The following is a 15239-nucleotide window of genomic DNA, read 5'->3' as shown; positions in this document are numbered from 1 at the left end:
TTGACGAGGCCCTATTATTATTTGTACAGGAATGTAAAGATCCCGAAGCATATCATCTCGAAACCCTCATTCTTCATTGGTTTCAACTTTCAACCGGCCTTTTGCGGCTGTGCCGTACCAGCCTTGACCCAACTCCACTCGGGGCCCTCGCGAGCAAGAACCTCCTCAACGCCCCTCTTGATGCCCTCGCCCAACGGCACAACGGGACGGTACCCAAGCCTCCTCTTCGCCTTGTCACAGTTGTAGTACCTCCTGACAGTGCTGTAGAAGACCTGATCGCGACTCAAATTCGGCTTCTTTCCAAACGCCCAAAACATCCACTCGAGCATCGAGCCGATGGGAAGCATGACGTCCTTGGGCAAGACCCACACCTTGTTCATGGGGAGGGGCGGGCCGGCCTGGCGCCAGACTGCACGGGCAAAGTCCCAGAAGGGCACGGGTTGGTCGTTGGTGACGAAAAAGGCCTCGCCGTCGACGCGCTCCGTGTCGAGCGGCACAGTGGGGTGCAGCGCCGACGTCTGGAGCAGCGCCGCCGCCGCCATCAGGTGCGCGTGCGCCACATTGCCGGCGTATGTAAAATCGAAGAGATTGGTGTTGTCGCCGAGCTGGAACTTGTGCTGCTTGCGGAAGTAGGCGCCGAGCATTGCTGGCAGCATTTGCACGTCGCCTTCGCCAAAGATGCCAGCTGGTCGGATGGCACATGTAAGGAAGCGTGGGTATGATGATTTGCGATTGGCTTCGAGGACAGAGTTCTCTCCCCAGACCTGATTGACGGTGTTACTTGTCATGTTGGTTTTGAGGGAGGAGCGAAAGGCATACCTTGGTGGACGTGTAGTAGCTTGGTTGATCGTCGCCTGCAATGACCGGGTACGTCTCGTCGGCATTGACAAGCTCAGTCATATTGTCGAAGATGACACTTGCGCTGCTGGTATAGACGAATGCCTTGACACCGCTCTCTTGCGCGGCGCGCAGCAGATTCCTGGTTCCATCCACGTTGACCTTGTACATGACCTCCTTTGGAATCCCGTGGGCTACGGGGCTGGCCGTGTGGATGACGACATCCGGCTTCAGCTTCTCGAACAGCGCCTTGAGCGATTCTTCGTTTGTAATGTCGGCATCGTGATACGAGGCGTTGGGCGACGGGTTGCGGTTCTTGGTCGTGCGCAAATCAAGAACAGAGACGCGGCTCTCAGGGTATCGCTCGACGAGTAGGTTCACGATATGGTGGCCGAGGAAGCCGCAGCCTCCGACAACGACAACATGGCCGAGCGACTTTTGCTTGGTCGACATGGTGAGATTGGAGAATTTGTGGAAGGACGATGGGCGGAGCAGGCATGGCGTCAGACGGGAGCCAGGTGCGCAACTCGAGCTTGGACCCTGGAGAGCATCACCGCTCCCTCCCTCTTTTTTCGCATCCAACACAACACTTCGACAATGGATAATCTACGTTCTGGTTTCGAACATTTGGATTCGACTTAGGCCTTCCAGAACTACTCCCACGAGCAAAGGTCGACTTCTGGAGAGCATTTACATGGAACCAGGACGGAGATGCGGCGAAAGTTCCGCTGCTTGAGCAACAGACGGGATGCCTCGTTTTTTGTGAGGACGCGCGCACGCATTACGTCTACCTCGCAACACTCCTTACACACGTGCGTCGATTGTGATAAGCACTGGGGATACACAGGGCCGGCCTCCTTGAATGTCGCGATTTTTCCCGAAGGCGCTGGGCATATCCGGCTGCTTGTCGCGAGGCCGTCCCACGTCACAACCGGTGACCAAGCAACACAGCCTGAGAGCGTCCTTACACCAGGGCAAGATTCCGGTCACTCGAGCTCGAACCACCGGCTCCTGAGCGCATGGCTCGTTTGGTTTCGGAAAGGGAGACAGGAGACACACGAGTGCAGCCTGTAGGCGCGCGCGCAGTGCCTTGGGACGTCGCCTGCTGCTGACGGTGGGGTGATCGGGTTTCCCTTTCTTGCCACGCCCAGCCCTGCGGCTCTACAGGTCCAGTGTGGCCCATTTTTGCTTGGCTGGCATTGGCGTCATGGATGAGATTTTTCTTCAGGGCAAATTTTGTATGATATAAACGTAGGTTGTGTTCGAGTTCCCAGTGTCTCTTTTCACAGTCCAAACATTTCAACTAAAATCGAGACAACTACCACCATCCCAACCACCGTTGCATCTGACCTACATACCCCCACGTCCTGGTCATCTGCTACACCAACCTACTATATCTACTATATCCTCCTATTTGGAAAGACCGTCCACAAGCAAATCGCCTCTTTCAAAAACAAACCATAAACCAACCACCAAGAACAACGAGCAAACCACCAAAATGCCAGGCTCAATCAGCGGCATCATCTGCACCTGCTTCGACCCAACCTACGACGAGCTGGGCTGCACAAAGTGCATCGAGCGCGCCCTCAGCGCCATCGAGCATCCAGAAGATTCTCTGCCCTCGACGCCCGCCGCCACCGATCTCGAACTCGCTCCTACGGAGAAGAAGGCCGCGGTCGTGGCAAATAACAACTCCACCAAGCCCGCCGTCATCAAGGGCGTCTTTTGCACCTGCCTCAACAGCGAGTACGACGAGATTGGCTGCGATCGCTGCGCCGAGCGCGCCTTCAGGGCCATGGGTCACTAGACGACCTACGCATCATCAACCACCTCTCCCTATGATGGGACTGGAAGCATGGACATGAGGCTTTTTACTCTTCTTTCTTTTCTCTTGTTGATATACACGAAAAGCGACGGATGGACGACTTGGCAGGCGCTTCCGGTTCTTGGATCCACATGGGCGGCGTTTTTCTCCTTTTCACACCATTTGCGGACATCACATCTTTCCCTCCACGGACTACTCAGGTTTTTGGGTTGCGTGGGAAAGCTCCCAGGGAGAGCAGTAATAATATCATTATTCATGCATCGATTCTCCTCATCAGCCGTCTTGTCTTTGTTTTGTTTTGCTGCTGGTGGCATCAACCAAATCTCTCCAATCCACGCGATCACGCCGACATCGGCATGCTTCTCGACTCAGCCCCAGACACTTATTACCTCCTCCGCTCTCCAGGATATACACTCAGATCACCCCTCCTCTACAATCTACCATTTCTCTCTGAAGGCTTTAGAAGCTAGTTTTGCGTCGAAGTTACCATCCCGTGAGCCTGACGTGAGCACTTTATTCACAGCTATGCGAGAAGCGTGCTTAGACTCACCTAGTAGCAGACTACTCCTGCGTCTAGACACTCCGCACAGCAGTAAGAAAAGTGGAGTCGAACGGAGACGCGTCCCAGGCACAGCAGACACTGATGGCGGGGAGACGCGTGGGGTGAAAAGTGCGGAGAAGCGGGGTGCAGGTTCTGCTTGCTTTTGGCAGGAGACGTTCAAGTGAAGAAGGACAGAAGAATTATTTGGAGCTACTGCTCAGCCGAGACCAAGGACTTGTGAGCAGGGTACCTAGCTGGCTCCGATGGTAGTATCCGTCTATCACTATTCGACTCTGCGATCGCCGCTTCTCCTAAGAAGCATGTTGCAAGATAGTGCCACCCCTTCCCCGGACGTATGCACTGTTGCAATCCCTATCTACTCCTCCAGGTCCTCCACGGACCGTAGAACGCCAAATGATGCCACGAAAAAAGACCTCTGCCAGCCAGCGCCGTTCCGATTGTAGTCATGCTCTAGCCCTCAACGTACTCAACCATGACGGTGCCGTTCTTCAGCCCAGCCTCTTCGATGCTCTGGTCGAGCAAGTCGATGAGATTCTTGCCCATGAAGCTGAGCTCAAACTCGGCACCCTCCTTGCCCTCGAATCCCTTGAGCGGCGAGGCCTTCAGCCATTCATAGATTCGGCGCACCGGATCAGTCACGGCAAAGCGGCGAATGTCTCGGCCATTCGAGTGGCGGAATTGGATGCGAGTCGTCGTCTTGGGATCATTTGCTGGTTCAGTGTGCGGGTTGTTGGATGAGATTTGTGCAAAAATCGAATCGGAGGCGGAAGCGGTGGCGGCCTCTTGCATGTCAACATCCTCCGCCCTGCCCTTTCCTTTGCTTTCGGCAATCTTGGTGAGCTCGTCCGGATCTTCGGCTTGTGGAGCACCGGCTTCGTTCGCCAAGCTGTTTTGAAGAGCCATTTCCATCATCTCCTCTTCTGTCATCCTGTGAACGTCCTTATTCTTCTTCTCCGGCTTGCGCTGCGCGACCGGGTTGCGAGCATTGGCGTCCAGACTATAGCGGTCGAGAAATTCGTGCAGTTGCATCAAGAATTCCATTGGTTTTGGGACAGGCGGGCCAGAAGCACAGATCTTGACTTGTTCTCCAGTCCGAGGGTCTACTATGGCGACGTGCGGATAGGCGTTTTGATTGTCCCGCTCATGAAAGTAGTAGTTGATGTAGCTCTGGCCGTTGACATCGTCCTTGCTGTATTGGAGGAAGATGAAGTTCTCCTTCACGGTCTCCTTGATTTGGTCGTTTTTCCAAATGTCGCGGTTCAAGACTTGACAATCGAAAATCGCCGAATCTTGAACGTTGACAAGCAACCACTTCTGTTGGTCCTTGCCTTCATCACGGGCCTCTTCCCATCCCAGCGGCGACATGATCTCGAAAGGCGGACGATAGAGTTCTGCCAGAAGACTGGATTTTGAAGAAGCCTCCGACGCGCCACCAGTTGCAGAAGCGAGATTTCGGCGACGGGTGGAGGGATCGCTATCGCCCTCCTCCCAAACAGATGCAGTGTTGTTTTGCTGGTTGAAGATGCCAGGCCGAGCTAAATTTGGTCAGGTTGTGTCACTCAAGGAACGCGCATCAGTTACTTACCGCCAGGTCCAGGTCTCCGTCTAGCCATCTGGGACATTATGGCGGCGTGCATGCCATCTTCATCATCGTAGCTTGCGCCAGGACCCACCAATGTCTCGGTCGTGCGTGCCATCGGGGCGCGAACACCACCACTGAGATCTTGGGCGCCGTCGCCATACATTTCCTCCTGAAGCCTGCGTGCCATGGCTTCATCATCTTCTACATTGTGACCAGGCGGACCGCTGGCTTGACGGGATTCAGTGGCGATGCCCTCATCTTCGATATCATCGTCGTCGGAGTCGATGCGAATGGGCTCATTCTGTTGACCACTAGCAGATGTCGCTGGCTGTGTGGAGGACCCGCCAACGTCCAAGTTGGGGCTGTCGAAGAAAAGTTGAATAGCTTGCTCGAGATTACCGTCGGTGAGTTGAAGGTACTGAGTCGCGCGCTGGGGATCGGAGCCAGTGATGCTTGTGAAGCTGGCGATGTTGTCGTCCATGGTGTGGAAGAGAAAGCCTGGCGAGAGGCCTGCAAACCGAGGGCCGAAGGGATGAAGTCGTGATTCTCAGATAAGCTCTGCAACGGCGCGAAGAAGCCGGGCAAGATGTAGACGCGCCGGGGCGTGGGAGGAGTGCGGCCAAGACTTAATGAGGGCAAGACAGCTGCCGTGGCGCGCTCACGATGGGGCAAGCGCTGGACTTGGGGAGAAGAGAGGAGAGGTGGAAGATTCGAATGGACAAGGCCAAAGAAAGCTGCAGCAACGTCTTCGGTGGTGGTCGTTGAAGGTAGTCAACGGCGGCGCGGCAAAAGGCAGCTAGAGCAGCGTCATCGCGACTGCTAAGTCAGCACCAAGCTTGGGCATCGGGCCGCCGAGCTGATTGGCTGAATTCACGGCTTGAGTAATCCCAGTACACGTCCACCTGGTCGTGAGCTTTCCCCCGTGAACTGGACTGAGATCTGCCGGCTCGCATGGCAGAAAGGCAGATTCGCTTTCTCTTCAACTTTCTCCCGTGCCATCATGGCCTCCACCGAAGCCCGAGAGCTCGAGCTCATCGGCAAGGTTGAGTTGCGCATAGCTCTGGCCGACTCGGACGCGAAACTGGAATCTCTCCTCAACACCTACCTGCCTCCGCTTTTACTTAAACTAGCATCCGAGCATCCCAGCGTGCGACAAAAGGTATGCTCATTTTCTCAGGCCTTGCTGCTGCTCCGGCGGCTTTCTTTGCTCCTCCAACGACATCGCGAAGCTATCACGTCTCACGTGCTTTGTCGCCGCTAATCCACCGCTCGAGTCGTAGGTCATAGCTGTTTGCCAGCACATTAATACTCGCGTGAGGCCGCAGTCAGTTTCTCTGGGAAATCTGAGTCGTTCCATGATTTGCTGATTTTCCTATCCCAGAGATATCAAATTGCCTGTTGCTGCCCTGTTGAAGCAATTCAAGGAGCATGCAGACGTTCCACTGATTCGCCACTTTGACCTGCTATATGTTCAACGAGGATTGGCACGTCAACCGCTAAACGACAAACTCGACCTTTTGCCGGTATTGATCAATGGCATTGCCGCTGACACCGCCAAAGCTGCACAGCATGGGTCGCAGCTGTTCAACTTGTTGCTGCGTCTTCTGGCCCACTTTCGCCTGCCACCACGTGGGAGCAAAGATGATGAGCAACTGAGAGAAAGACTCGGTGTCAGCGATGAAGATGCCAAATTCCTTGCATTCTGGTTTGGCAAGCTGATTCTTTTTACTGTGGTCCGGACAGGCCCCAGCGCGACGGGATCGCCCATTTCCTGTCCGGGCATCTCCTCCGAAGAATACCAATTTCTGTCCCTCCAAGGAAGCCCAGGTGTCTGGGATCCTTCGGCTGAAGGTGGCATGAATCTTGCAGAGGCCAAAGTCATGGCGTCTAAATTTCTTGCGAGTGGCTTGTTCACTGACGAAGAGAGATTTTTTCCCGCCGTGTATGCTTCAGCAGACTCCAACTCACGAATTTCAGACATTGGTGATGACATGCTCAAGAGGACGCTTCCCAACACAGATCTGGAAGACCCTGCTATTGTACGTCAGCTATATGCCATTTACTTTGGCAGCCAGACCCCTGGTGGCACGTTGCCAGCGAGACCAGCCTTGAGGATCAAAATTCTGTCGTACCTGGCCAAGTCTGTCCAAGCAACAACCTTCACGGACAATGTCAGCCGGCTTGTTGAAGAAGGCTTGACTTTTGAACCCAGCGAAACGGCTCCCTCGCAAGCTCCTGTTGGAGCTCGCGGAAGAGAGGTTTTCAAGCTGAGATCTGCAATCTTCACATTTGTCAGTTTTCTGGCGCGTCGTGGATCGCCATCCGATCTACGCGCAGTGGCACCTACGCTCGTGCATCGATTGAAATCCTTTGTCGACGACCAAGGCTGGCCACGACCAAATCCAGGCGAAGACATCGCCTTGCGCGGAGTCGTGTATGAAGTCATTGGTCTACTTGCCAAAGCTGCCCCAGAAGAAACCATTCTTGAACCCAACTTGAACTTGCTCCGATGGCTGTTCAGGTCATTGCGCGAAGACAGCTCTGGAAGAGACACGGCAGTCAGCATAGACGAGGGACTCTCGAGCGTTCTTGGTGCGCTCAGTACATCAAACAACGCCATAGTCCATGAAAGCCTTCGGGGACTTCTTCTCGAACAGATGGAGGACACAGACGAAGCCGAAGAGCAGTCGAAAACCCGCCGCAGCACTCGCTACGCCGCGGTTCGCTTCGCGAACAGATGTTTGCCTTATAGCGATGTCGTTGCTCGATGGATCGACATTCTGGCCGTCAGCGGGCCATCATCTGAAGGTCAAGAAGTTCGTGAAGAAGGAATTCGCGGACTCGACCCACATTGGTCACGCCTCTTATACTCCTCATTAGATCGGCCCAATGACGACTTTGCCTTTCCTGAATTCAAGAAACTGTCAATCTACCTGCTTTCCCTTCCAGACGAGCCAACACCCAATGGCCCAGGACGTCCACGCCACCAAGTTTTGAAATTCAAGCAGCAATATGCGCATGCATACGCTCCTTCATTTTCATACCTCCGTCGTATCCTCATCAACGAAGCCTTAAGGACCCAAAACTATGACCTCCCGGTGGATGCCGATTGGGAAAGGAAGCTTGACACTGCCGTCGCTGCAGACATGCGTGCAAGAGAAGCCGTCAAATCGTACCTGATGAGAGCAACTGAGGAGCAAGGTCAGCTGCTTCATGCCGTTCTGGCGCTCATGTGTGGTGGTTTCGAGGGCCTCACATGGGAAGGAGGCGTAGGACTTGGCGAGTGTGGAGAAAAGTTCGTCGAGCTCTGCTCTCTCAGCCATGATGGTTTGCTGGACATGTGTGGAGCTGCACCAGCATTCAGGGCACTTGAGCCTTGTATCCTCTCTAACCATGAGCCCACTCGAAATGTTGCGGCACATGCATACGGAATTCTTGCAACCCACAGTGCTGTCACAGCATCCGACGCTGAAGCCTCTCTCAATTTTCTGCTGGAGAAGGTAGCGCCCTGGCGGGAAGCGGTTGGCAGCCAAGTCAATCAAGCTGCTGGTGGCCTTCTTGCCGTCGCATACTACTGCAGTAGGCTTGTCGCAAGACGGCGTCGCGGATCTGCTTCTCAAGAAAACCTGGTTACACTCTCCACATATCTCATAGATATCCTGAAAGAATCCACCGACAAGACTCTGAGGGAGTCGACATATCTGGCGCTCAGTCAGCTGGCTCTATTCTACGTCATCAAGCCCGACAATATCCCCGCCTTCGTAGTTGCCAAAGCCAACTATGCAACGATTGTGGACGAGGTGATGAAAAGTGCCAAAGCCGGGAGCGAGAGGGCAATACTGGCACTTGGTCACTTTAGCATGGTGCCCGACGAGAAGGATGATGATCCGAACCTGAAGTATATCGAAGATCAGATTTTTGAACTCCACGAAGTCCGCCAAGCAGAGTCGCAATTCGCCATTGGCGAGGCAGTGAGCTGCTTGGCCGCCAGCTGGGACTCCTCAGTACTGGCGCCAAAGGTGGACATTGACGCGTCCTTTCCTAGAGGTCCCTCAAGACTCAATACCTTGCCTCGGATTCTCGACTCAGTGCTGGCCAACTGCCGCAAAACCAAACCAGCGCTGAAGAAGGCATCTGTCATATGGCTGTTGTGCCTGGTTGAGTTTTGCGGACATCTTCCCCAGGTCCAGACTCGCCTGGGTGACTGCCAAAACGCTTTCAAGATTTGCCTCTCTGACCGCGACGAAGTCGTGCAGGAAGCGGCCTCTCGTGGACTCGGTCTGGTCTATGAAAAGGGAGATCGTTCACTTAAAGACGACTTGGTCCGCGACCTTGTCGGCAGCTTCTCTGACAATAAGCCCAAACTTTCTGGCAATGTGTCCGACGATACCCAGCTTTTCGAGCCCGGAGCTTTGCCCACTGGCGATGGCAGTGTTACAACATACAAGGACATTCTCAATCTTGCTTCCGAAGTTGGTGATCCGAGTTTGGTCTACCGATTCATGTCACTGGCTTCCAACAATGCTATCTGGTCAAGCCGTGCGGCATTCGGGAGGTTCGGTCTCAGTACAGTACTTTCCGATTCGAGCGTTGACGGCTATCTGGCGGCGAATCCAAAGCTTTACCCAAAGCTTTACAGATACAGGTAAGCTCCTGGTTGGAAGAGGGAAGTGATGTTGAAGAATTGACAACGTTAGGTTTGATCCGAATACCAATGTCCAGCGCTCCATGAAAGACATTTGGGATGCTCTTGTCAAGGATTCCAATGTCATTCTGAACACGCACTTTGATGCCATCATGCAGGACTTGTTGCAAAACATTCTTGGCAGGGAGTGGCGTGCCAGAGAAGCCTCGTGCGCGGCCATAGCTGATCTCATCCAAGGCAGAGAAATCGACAAGGTGATTTTCCTTTTATCCTTGCAGCATCAGAAAATGTGACTAACAGATTTGATTTAGTACGAGCAATATCTTGGAGACATTTGGACTGCATGCTTCAAAGTGCTTGATGACATCAAAGATTCAGTCCGCAAGGCTGCCGCTGGTCTCGCCCGTGTCTTGGTCGGCATCTTAACCCGCAGTCTGGAATCAGGCGACGGCTCATCGAAAAAGGCCAACAAAATGCTTGCGCATGTCCTGCCTTTTCTGATGTCCAACTCTGGAATCGGATCAAGCGTGAAAGAGGCCCAGGCCTTTGCTATGCATACTCTACTTGAGATCATCAAGAAGAGCAGCTCAAAGATCCTCAACCAGTACATTCCGGAGCTCATCGAGCGCCTCATCTCCTTCCTCAGCGACACGGAGCATGAGTCAATCAATATGCTTCACATGAAGGCGAAGGAGTATGGACTTACTGAGCAACAAATCGACGATGCTCGTCTTGGAGGCATCAGAAAATCTCCAGTCATGGAAGCCATCGAATCATGCATCGATCAACTTGACCCCGAGTCCATGGAGGCCTTGAAGCCGCGGCTTGAAAGCGCCATAAAGAGTGCCATGAGCCTTCCCTCAAAAGTAGGCGCCAGCCGAGTGCTCGTGTCCCTGACTACTCGACGAAGCTTCTTGTTCAAGCCCTACGCCGACCACTTCCTCAAGCTCCTCGAAAAGTTCATCCACGACCGCAACGAGACTGTATCTGCTGCGTACGCTGCCGCAGCAGGATATCTTGCGCGTCTGGCCTCTGACAAAGCACTCCTTTCCCTAATCGCCTTTGCCAAACGCATGTACTTCGAATCCGACAGCGAGCGACACCGCATTGAAGCTGGCGACGTGATCGTGGCCTTTTCGAAGCATGCTTCTGACAAGTTCAACTCCTTTTCCACAGAGCTGCTCCCATTCGTCTTCGTAGCCAAGCATGACACGGCCGCTCCCGTAGCCGAGGTCTTCACTCGCGCCTGGGACGACAATGTTGGTGGTGCCATGGCTGTACAACTCTACGTCAAAGATATTGTGGAGCTGGCGCAAAAGTACCTAGACTCGCAGCAGTGGGCGCTGAAGCACGCCGCTGCCAAGGCCATCGCGGAAGCCGTCAACGCTCTCGCCAGCTCGCTTGACGAGATTTCGCGCGCAAACGCCGAGATCTTGTGGCCAGCGCTGGACAAGGCTTTGGAAGGCAAGAGCTGGGAGGGGAAAGAAGTGGTTCTGAACGCATTTGCGCGCTTCGTTGAGCGGGGCGGCCAGCTATGGCGAGACAATGAGGCCGTCCGTAAGCAGACTGGAAAGATTATCGTGCGCGAGGCAAAGCGTCAGAACAAGACGTATCGGCAGCACGTTTTCGAGCCGCTGGGTCGCGTTGCCAAGGCGCGGACGGACATTGAGCGCAGCGGCATGGTGATGGACATCATCGAGCCAGTGGTCGACGAGTTGACGGGAGCGAAGGATGGCGACGAGATGGACATCGATGGAGGCGATGAATTGCGCAAGGACGAGAAGCTGTGAGTTGCCCCTTTTCCATTCCCACCAATTACCAGAACTCATTAGCTAACCACTTACATCAACAGACGCACCAAAACGACCACCTCGGCCATCTTCGCCCTGACCAACTGCATCCACCCCTCCCACCTGCCCACCGCAGCCGAACTGACGCCCGCGCTCCTCCGCTCTCTGTCGCTGGTCGCGCGCCTCAACACGCTGCATTCGGCGCAAATCCACGTCGCCGTCTTCGACAACGTTCCGCCGCTCTTCGAATTCTGCGCCTCTTCGCCCGTCGACAAAGGGGCGCTGCGCGACGTTCTGAAGACGCTGCTGTTCGACCCGCGCTACGAAGGTCTCAGCGAGGCGCAACGCCTCAAGCGCGCTGAGGCTATTGTGAGTGTCGCCAAGTGGTTGGGTGCTGAGGAGGGCGCGTGGGTTAGGGAGCTGGTTCAGCAGGAGCTCGGGAGTGGGTTCGAGAGGAGTGGCGATGTCAAGAAGGTTTTGTCGAAGGTGTTGGAATAGAGATGGCGAGCGAGCTTGATGAGCAAGGGAGGGGTCAGGAGGGTGGGATTTTGAGACAGTGAGCTCCGATAGCGGGCTCACATTGGGAGGCAGGAACACATAGGCAGTGATTGCGCAGTGGCGGATAATTTGCATGAGATTGATCAGCCTTTATATTGACGTGCACGGGGCCAGAAGCAGTTGTGGGGATAATCTGGTAGTTGTGTTGTGTTGTTAGAGATCACGATGGGAAAAGTAGATGGCAACACCAGTGTGCGTTTTCGGCATGTCAACACCAAGAAATCTGTGCTTCGTGGCATTGCGTTGCGGCATGATTGACTCAGGAGGGGGACCATGGTTGAGGTGAAGCTGGCCGGCGATATGGCGGGGGGAGCGCCGGCAGCTTCAACACCACGACGAGACGACAGTGACCAGTCGGCGACGAGCGGCAGCACTTGGGCCTGTACAAGACTAAAATTGAGACCGACTGACCGCCCAGCAGCTCGCGGCTCCAAGCCAGCGCCGGCACAGCATTGCCAGAGAAAAAAGTGCATGTATATATTTTGCAAACTCCAGCTCCCTCCCACTACCACCAGCCATACTGTCTTCGTGGCGCAGTATGACGGGGCTTCGGCTTTCGAATGATTCTCCCTCACCAAGATCAAATGGCTGGTGGTAGACTGGAGTTCGATCCTCGGGTCGGGCTCCCATCAGGGGCTATAGAATCCGCCTTAACAGCTCCGGGCGGGCAGATGTAGGTGCCGGGCAGGGCCTGGGCCGAACTGTTTTGTCCCTCGACCACCGCGAAGACGCTTTCTCTTTTCTTTTCATCACTCTCTTTCTTTTTGCTTGGGTGTTGTCCGCTGCTTGTAGTCCTAGGAGGAGTTAGTCTGGATAATGGGTGACGAAAACGTGGTTGTACATCGACCGCTCGCCGTATGCCCTCCCTCATGTTGACTCTGGGAGTGTAACCCAACACCTCTCTCGCCGCCTGCCCACTCGCATACTTTGTCCCCAACGCCTCTTTCACCGCGCCGGCACTCAAAGCAAACTCTACCCCTGTGAGAGCACTCACGGCGTCCGCGCAAAATCCCATGATCCGCGCCGCTACGGCAGGCACTCGGATCTCAACCGGGGGTACATGGCCAAGCTCAGCCCACGCTGCGCGGCAAAAGTCGCGGAACGGAAGAGGCGCGTCATTCGTGATGAATAGCGCGCGGCCAGCAGCGGAAAGAGGAGACGGCGAGGACATGCCAGAGTCGTTGGCGCATTCGAGGAGGTTGCGGACGGCGAGGACGTGGGCGTCGGCGGCGTTGGTCACATAGGTAAAGTCGTAGAGGTTTATACAGGGGCCCAACGCGACGGCTGTCAGGGGGGGGAACGAGGTGGACAAGGAAGGTCTTCTGTCATCAGGTCTACGAGAGGGTGGCATCAGAGCCGCGATGGGTGGCAGCAGGTTAGGGTCGCCGGGCCCGAAGATGACGGAAGGACGCAGCACACAAGCAAGGAAATCGTGCGGTGTTGCGGGACTTAGGACGAGTCGCTCGGCAGCGGCCTTGGAAGATTGTCAGCAAGCTGGTCACGACTTCAGTGGCTAGGCATGACACCTTGGGCTGCAAAGTTGAGGGGAAAGTGTACTTTCGATTGCCCATAGAACAGCTGCGCCTTCCCAATTTGGATGCTCTCATCGACATTGCAGTAATCGGTATCCAGATCATCTCCGACGACCGTCGAACTGCTCGTGTACACAAAGGCCTTGACGGTCCCGACCTCCCGCGCGGCCGCAAGAACGTTGCGCGTCCCATCGACATTGATGTCGAAAACCTCCTTTTTGATTGCCTCGCTCTTGCTGTATCGCTTCGAGCCGACGGGGACTACGCCGGCTGAATGTACAATGACCGTGGGCGCTATTCTGTGCACGGCATCTTTGACTGCGCCCAACTCGCGGATGTCGACTTGAACATGGCCAACGTCTTTTTCTTCAATTCTCGCCGCTTGCTCCAATGACGGCTGTTGGATATCAAGAATGGTGTAGTGGTGCTCGGGGTGCGCTTCGAGAAAGGCGTCGACGATGGCAGAGCCCAGGAAGCCACGGCCGCCGGTGATGACGACTTGCTCTTGTGGCATGGGCAGTGAGGATGGAATCGAATCAAGAGTTGTAGTCCGTTTTCACGTGAGGATTGGGAGGCTCGACTCGAGGCTCCTACGGATGAAACTTGTGGGCTGGGACTGGCCGGGATCTTGAGTTCGGGGGGACCTAAGGAACGGAACGAAAGAAGCACGCAGGCGGGCGGACTGCTACACATGACGTCATCTATCACGATACATCACGGACCAAGTGTTCTGTGAGTTGAGCCCTGGTTGCAGATGAGCGGAATTGAAGGTCGACAATTCTTCTTGCAGTGGCGCAAAGGCGTTCCGCACTACCACAACCGACCGCCGAATTCGGCCTGCACCAAAAATTTCCCACGACATCGCGAGAACCACAAGCGCTTCTCGATAAAAGCAAAACACAACCAGTCGTGATTCTCAACCAATCATGCGGATAAACGAGCACACCGGCAAGTCTCCCCTTCCCCCGACCTACCTGATCCTTGCTCCGCACAAAGTACCTCAACTACATCTTCCAACAACAAGCCAACTAACCCTCCACAGCCATCCTCGCCCCACGAGTCCTCCTCGTCCCCTACTCTTCGCACCACGTACCCACCTACCACGAGTGGATGCAAGATGCCGAGCTGCGCGCCGCCACAGCGTCCGAACCACTGTCGCTCGACGAGGAGTACGCCATGCAAGCGTCGTGGCGCAGCGACGCCGACAAACTGACTTTCATCGCCTGCACTGCCCCTGACGCTGCTGCTGCTGCCGCCTCTGCCGCAGCTCTCAAAGATGAGGCGGCGGCGGCCCTGCCCGTCGTCGTAAAGGGGACGATGCACGACGCGCCGCCCGCCATGATTGGCGACGTGAATTTGTTTTTGGTCGAAGACGAGGATGAGGAGGATGATGAAGAACGAGCGCGGCACGACCGTGAGGCGGCGGCAGCAGCAATGGCCGTGCCCGTGATTGGCGAGGTCGAAATCATGGTGGCTTCCAAGATGCACCAGGGCCAGGGCTTCGGCCGCGCCGTCTTGGACGCGTTTCTGACGTACGTCCGCCGCAACCTGGATGCCGTGCTGGGCGAGTTTGCCGCGTCGCTGCCTGGGGGCAGACCTGCCTCTTTGAAGTATTTGCGGGTCAAGATTGGCGCCGAGAATGAGCGCAGCGTCAGGTTGTTTGAGAAGCTGGGGTTTGTCAAGGTGTCGGAAAGCCCCAATTACTTTGGAGAGCTCGAGTTGCGGTTGCAAGTGGACGACGCCTGGGGAAAGAGCCAAAATGCTGTCGAGGTGCGCTATGAATTGGGTGCTTGAGATGCTTTGTGCATTTCAAATCATTAGAAAGGTCCTACATATTATTTACAAGTATACTGTAGACTTGGACAGCGAAGAAGTGGAAAAGTACAAGGCAGGATAGAGAGAGAAAAG

The 15239-nt window shown here is 55.0% G+C and overlaps 6 protein-coding genes across 6 annotated transcripts; 3 read left to right on the top strand and 3 right to left on the bottom strand.

Moving 5' to 3' along the window:
• Nucleotides 1-89: 89 nt before the first annotated feature.
• On the bottom strand, nucleotides 90-1290 carry BKA78DRAFT_245946 (3-beta hydroxysteroid dehydrogenase/isomerase family-domain-containing protein; the record flags this gene model as incomplete). Its single annotated transcript, XM_066884163.1, has 2 exons — nucleotides 90-764; nucleotides 820-1290. 2 exons carry the CDS (start codon nucleotides 1288-1290, stop codon nucleotides 90-92), a joined length of 1146 nt encoding a protein of 381 aa, XP_066748037.1.
• A 1066-nt stretch (nucleotides 1291-2356) lies between these two features.
• Nucleotides 2357-3531, top strand: BKA78DRAFT_81428 (uncharacterized protein). Its single transcript, XM_066893796.1, has one exon. The coding sequence runs from the start codon at nucleotides 2693-2695 to the stop codon at nucleotides 3386-3388; it is 696 nt and encodes a 231-aa protein (XP_066748036.1). The 5' UTR covers nucleotides 2357-2692; the 3' UTR covers nucleotides 3389-3531.
• A 143-nt stretch (nucleotides 3532-3674) lies between these two features.
• Nucleotides 3675-5287, bottom strand: BKA78DRAFT_292745 (uncharacterized protein; the record flags this gene model as incomplete). The annotated part of the gene is made up of 2 exons (XM_066886095.1): nucleotides 3675-4759; nucleotides 4810-5287. The coding sequence occupies 2 exons, from the start codon at nucleotides 5285-5287 to the stop codon at nucleotides 3675-3677; spliced, it is 1563 nt and encodes a 520-aa protein (XP_066748035.1).
• A 519-nt stretch (nucleotides 5288-5806) lies between these two features.
• On the top strand, nucleotides 5807-11241 carry BKA78DRAFT_245957 (proteasome stabiliser-domain-containing protein; the record flags this gene model as incomplete). Its single annotated transcript, XM_066884166.1, has 5 exons — nucleotides 5807-5965; nucleotides 6087-6130; nucleotides 6188-9451; nucleotides 9504-9705; nucleotides 9763-11241. The coding sequence occupies 5 exons, from the start codon at nucleotides 5807-5809 to the stop codon at nucleotides 11239-11241; spliced, it is 5148 nt and encodes a 1715-aa protein (XP_066748034.1).
• A 732-nt stretch (nucleotides 11242-11973) lies between these two features.
• On the bottom strand, nucleotides 11974-14317 carry BKA78DRAFT_365368 (uncharacterized protein). The gene is made up of 2 exons (XM_066892547.1): nucleotides 13357-14317; nucleotides 11974-13273 (listed from the first exon to the last, which is right to left on the bottom strand). Exons 1-2 carry the CDS (start codon nucleotides 13843-13845, stop codon nucleotides 12380-12382), a joined length of 1383 nt encoding a protein of 460 aa, XP_066748033.1. The 5' UTR covers nucleotides 13846-14317; the 3' UTR covers nucleotides 11974-12379.
• BKA78DRAFT_81343 (GNAT domain-containing protein) lies at nucleotides 14072-15235 on the top strand. Its single transcript, XM_066893795.1, has 2 exons — nucleotides 14072-14279; nucleotides 14374-15235. The coding sequence occupies exons 1-2, from the start codon at nucleotides 14258-14260 to the stop codon at nucleotides 15123-15125; spliced, it is 774 nt and encodes a 257-aa protein (XP_066748032.1). The 5' UTR covers nucleotides 14072-14257; the 3' UTR covers nucleotides 15126-15235.
• The last annotated feature ends 4 nt before the right edge of the window (nucleotides 15236-15239 follow it).

This window comes from Phyllosticta capitalensis, assembly GCF_038381095.1.
Source record: "Phyllosticta capitalensis strain CBS 128856 chromosome Unknown BKA78scaffold_2, whole genome shotgun sequence".
NCBI classification, from domain to species: Eukaryota; Fungi; Ascomycota; class Dothideomycetes; order Botryosphaeriales; family Phyllostictaceae; genus Phyllosticta; species Phyllosticta capitalensis.
Note: the sequence above shows the minus strand (reverse complement) of the source record. Positions and strands in the feature narration are given on the sequence as shown.

Bases quoted from the DNA above. Each gene is read 5' to 3' on its own strand.
- BKA78DRAFT_365368 (XM_066892547.1), bottom strand. From the start codon at position 13,845: ATGCCACAAGAGCAAGTCGTCATCACCGGCGGCCGTGGCTTCCTGGGC. The intron at 13,274-13,356 runs GTACACTTTCCC...CAATCTTCCAAG, and splicing joins TGTTCTATGGGCAATCGAAA to GCCGCTGCCGAGCGACTCGT.
- BKA78DRAFT_81428 (XM_066893796.1), top strand. From the start codon at position 2,693: ATGGACATGAGGCTTTTTACTCTTCTTTCTTTTCTCTTGTTGATATAC.
- BKA78DRAFT_81343 (XM_066893795.1), top strand. From the start codon at position 14,258: ATGCGGATAAACGAGCACACCG. The intron at 14,280-14,373 runs GCAAGTCTCCCC...AACCCTCCACAG, and splicing joins GCGGATAAACGAGCACACCG to CCATCCTCGCCCCACGAGTC.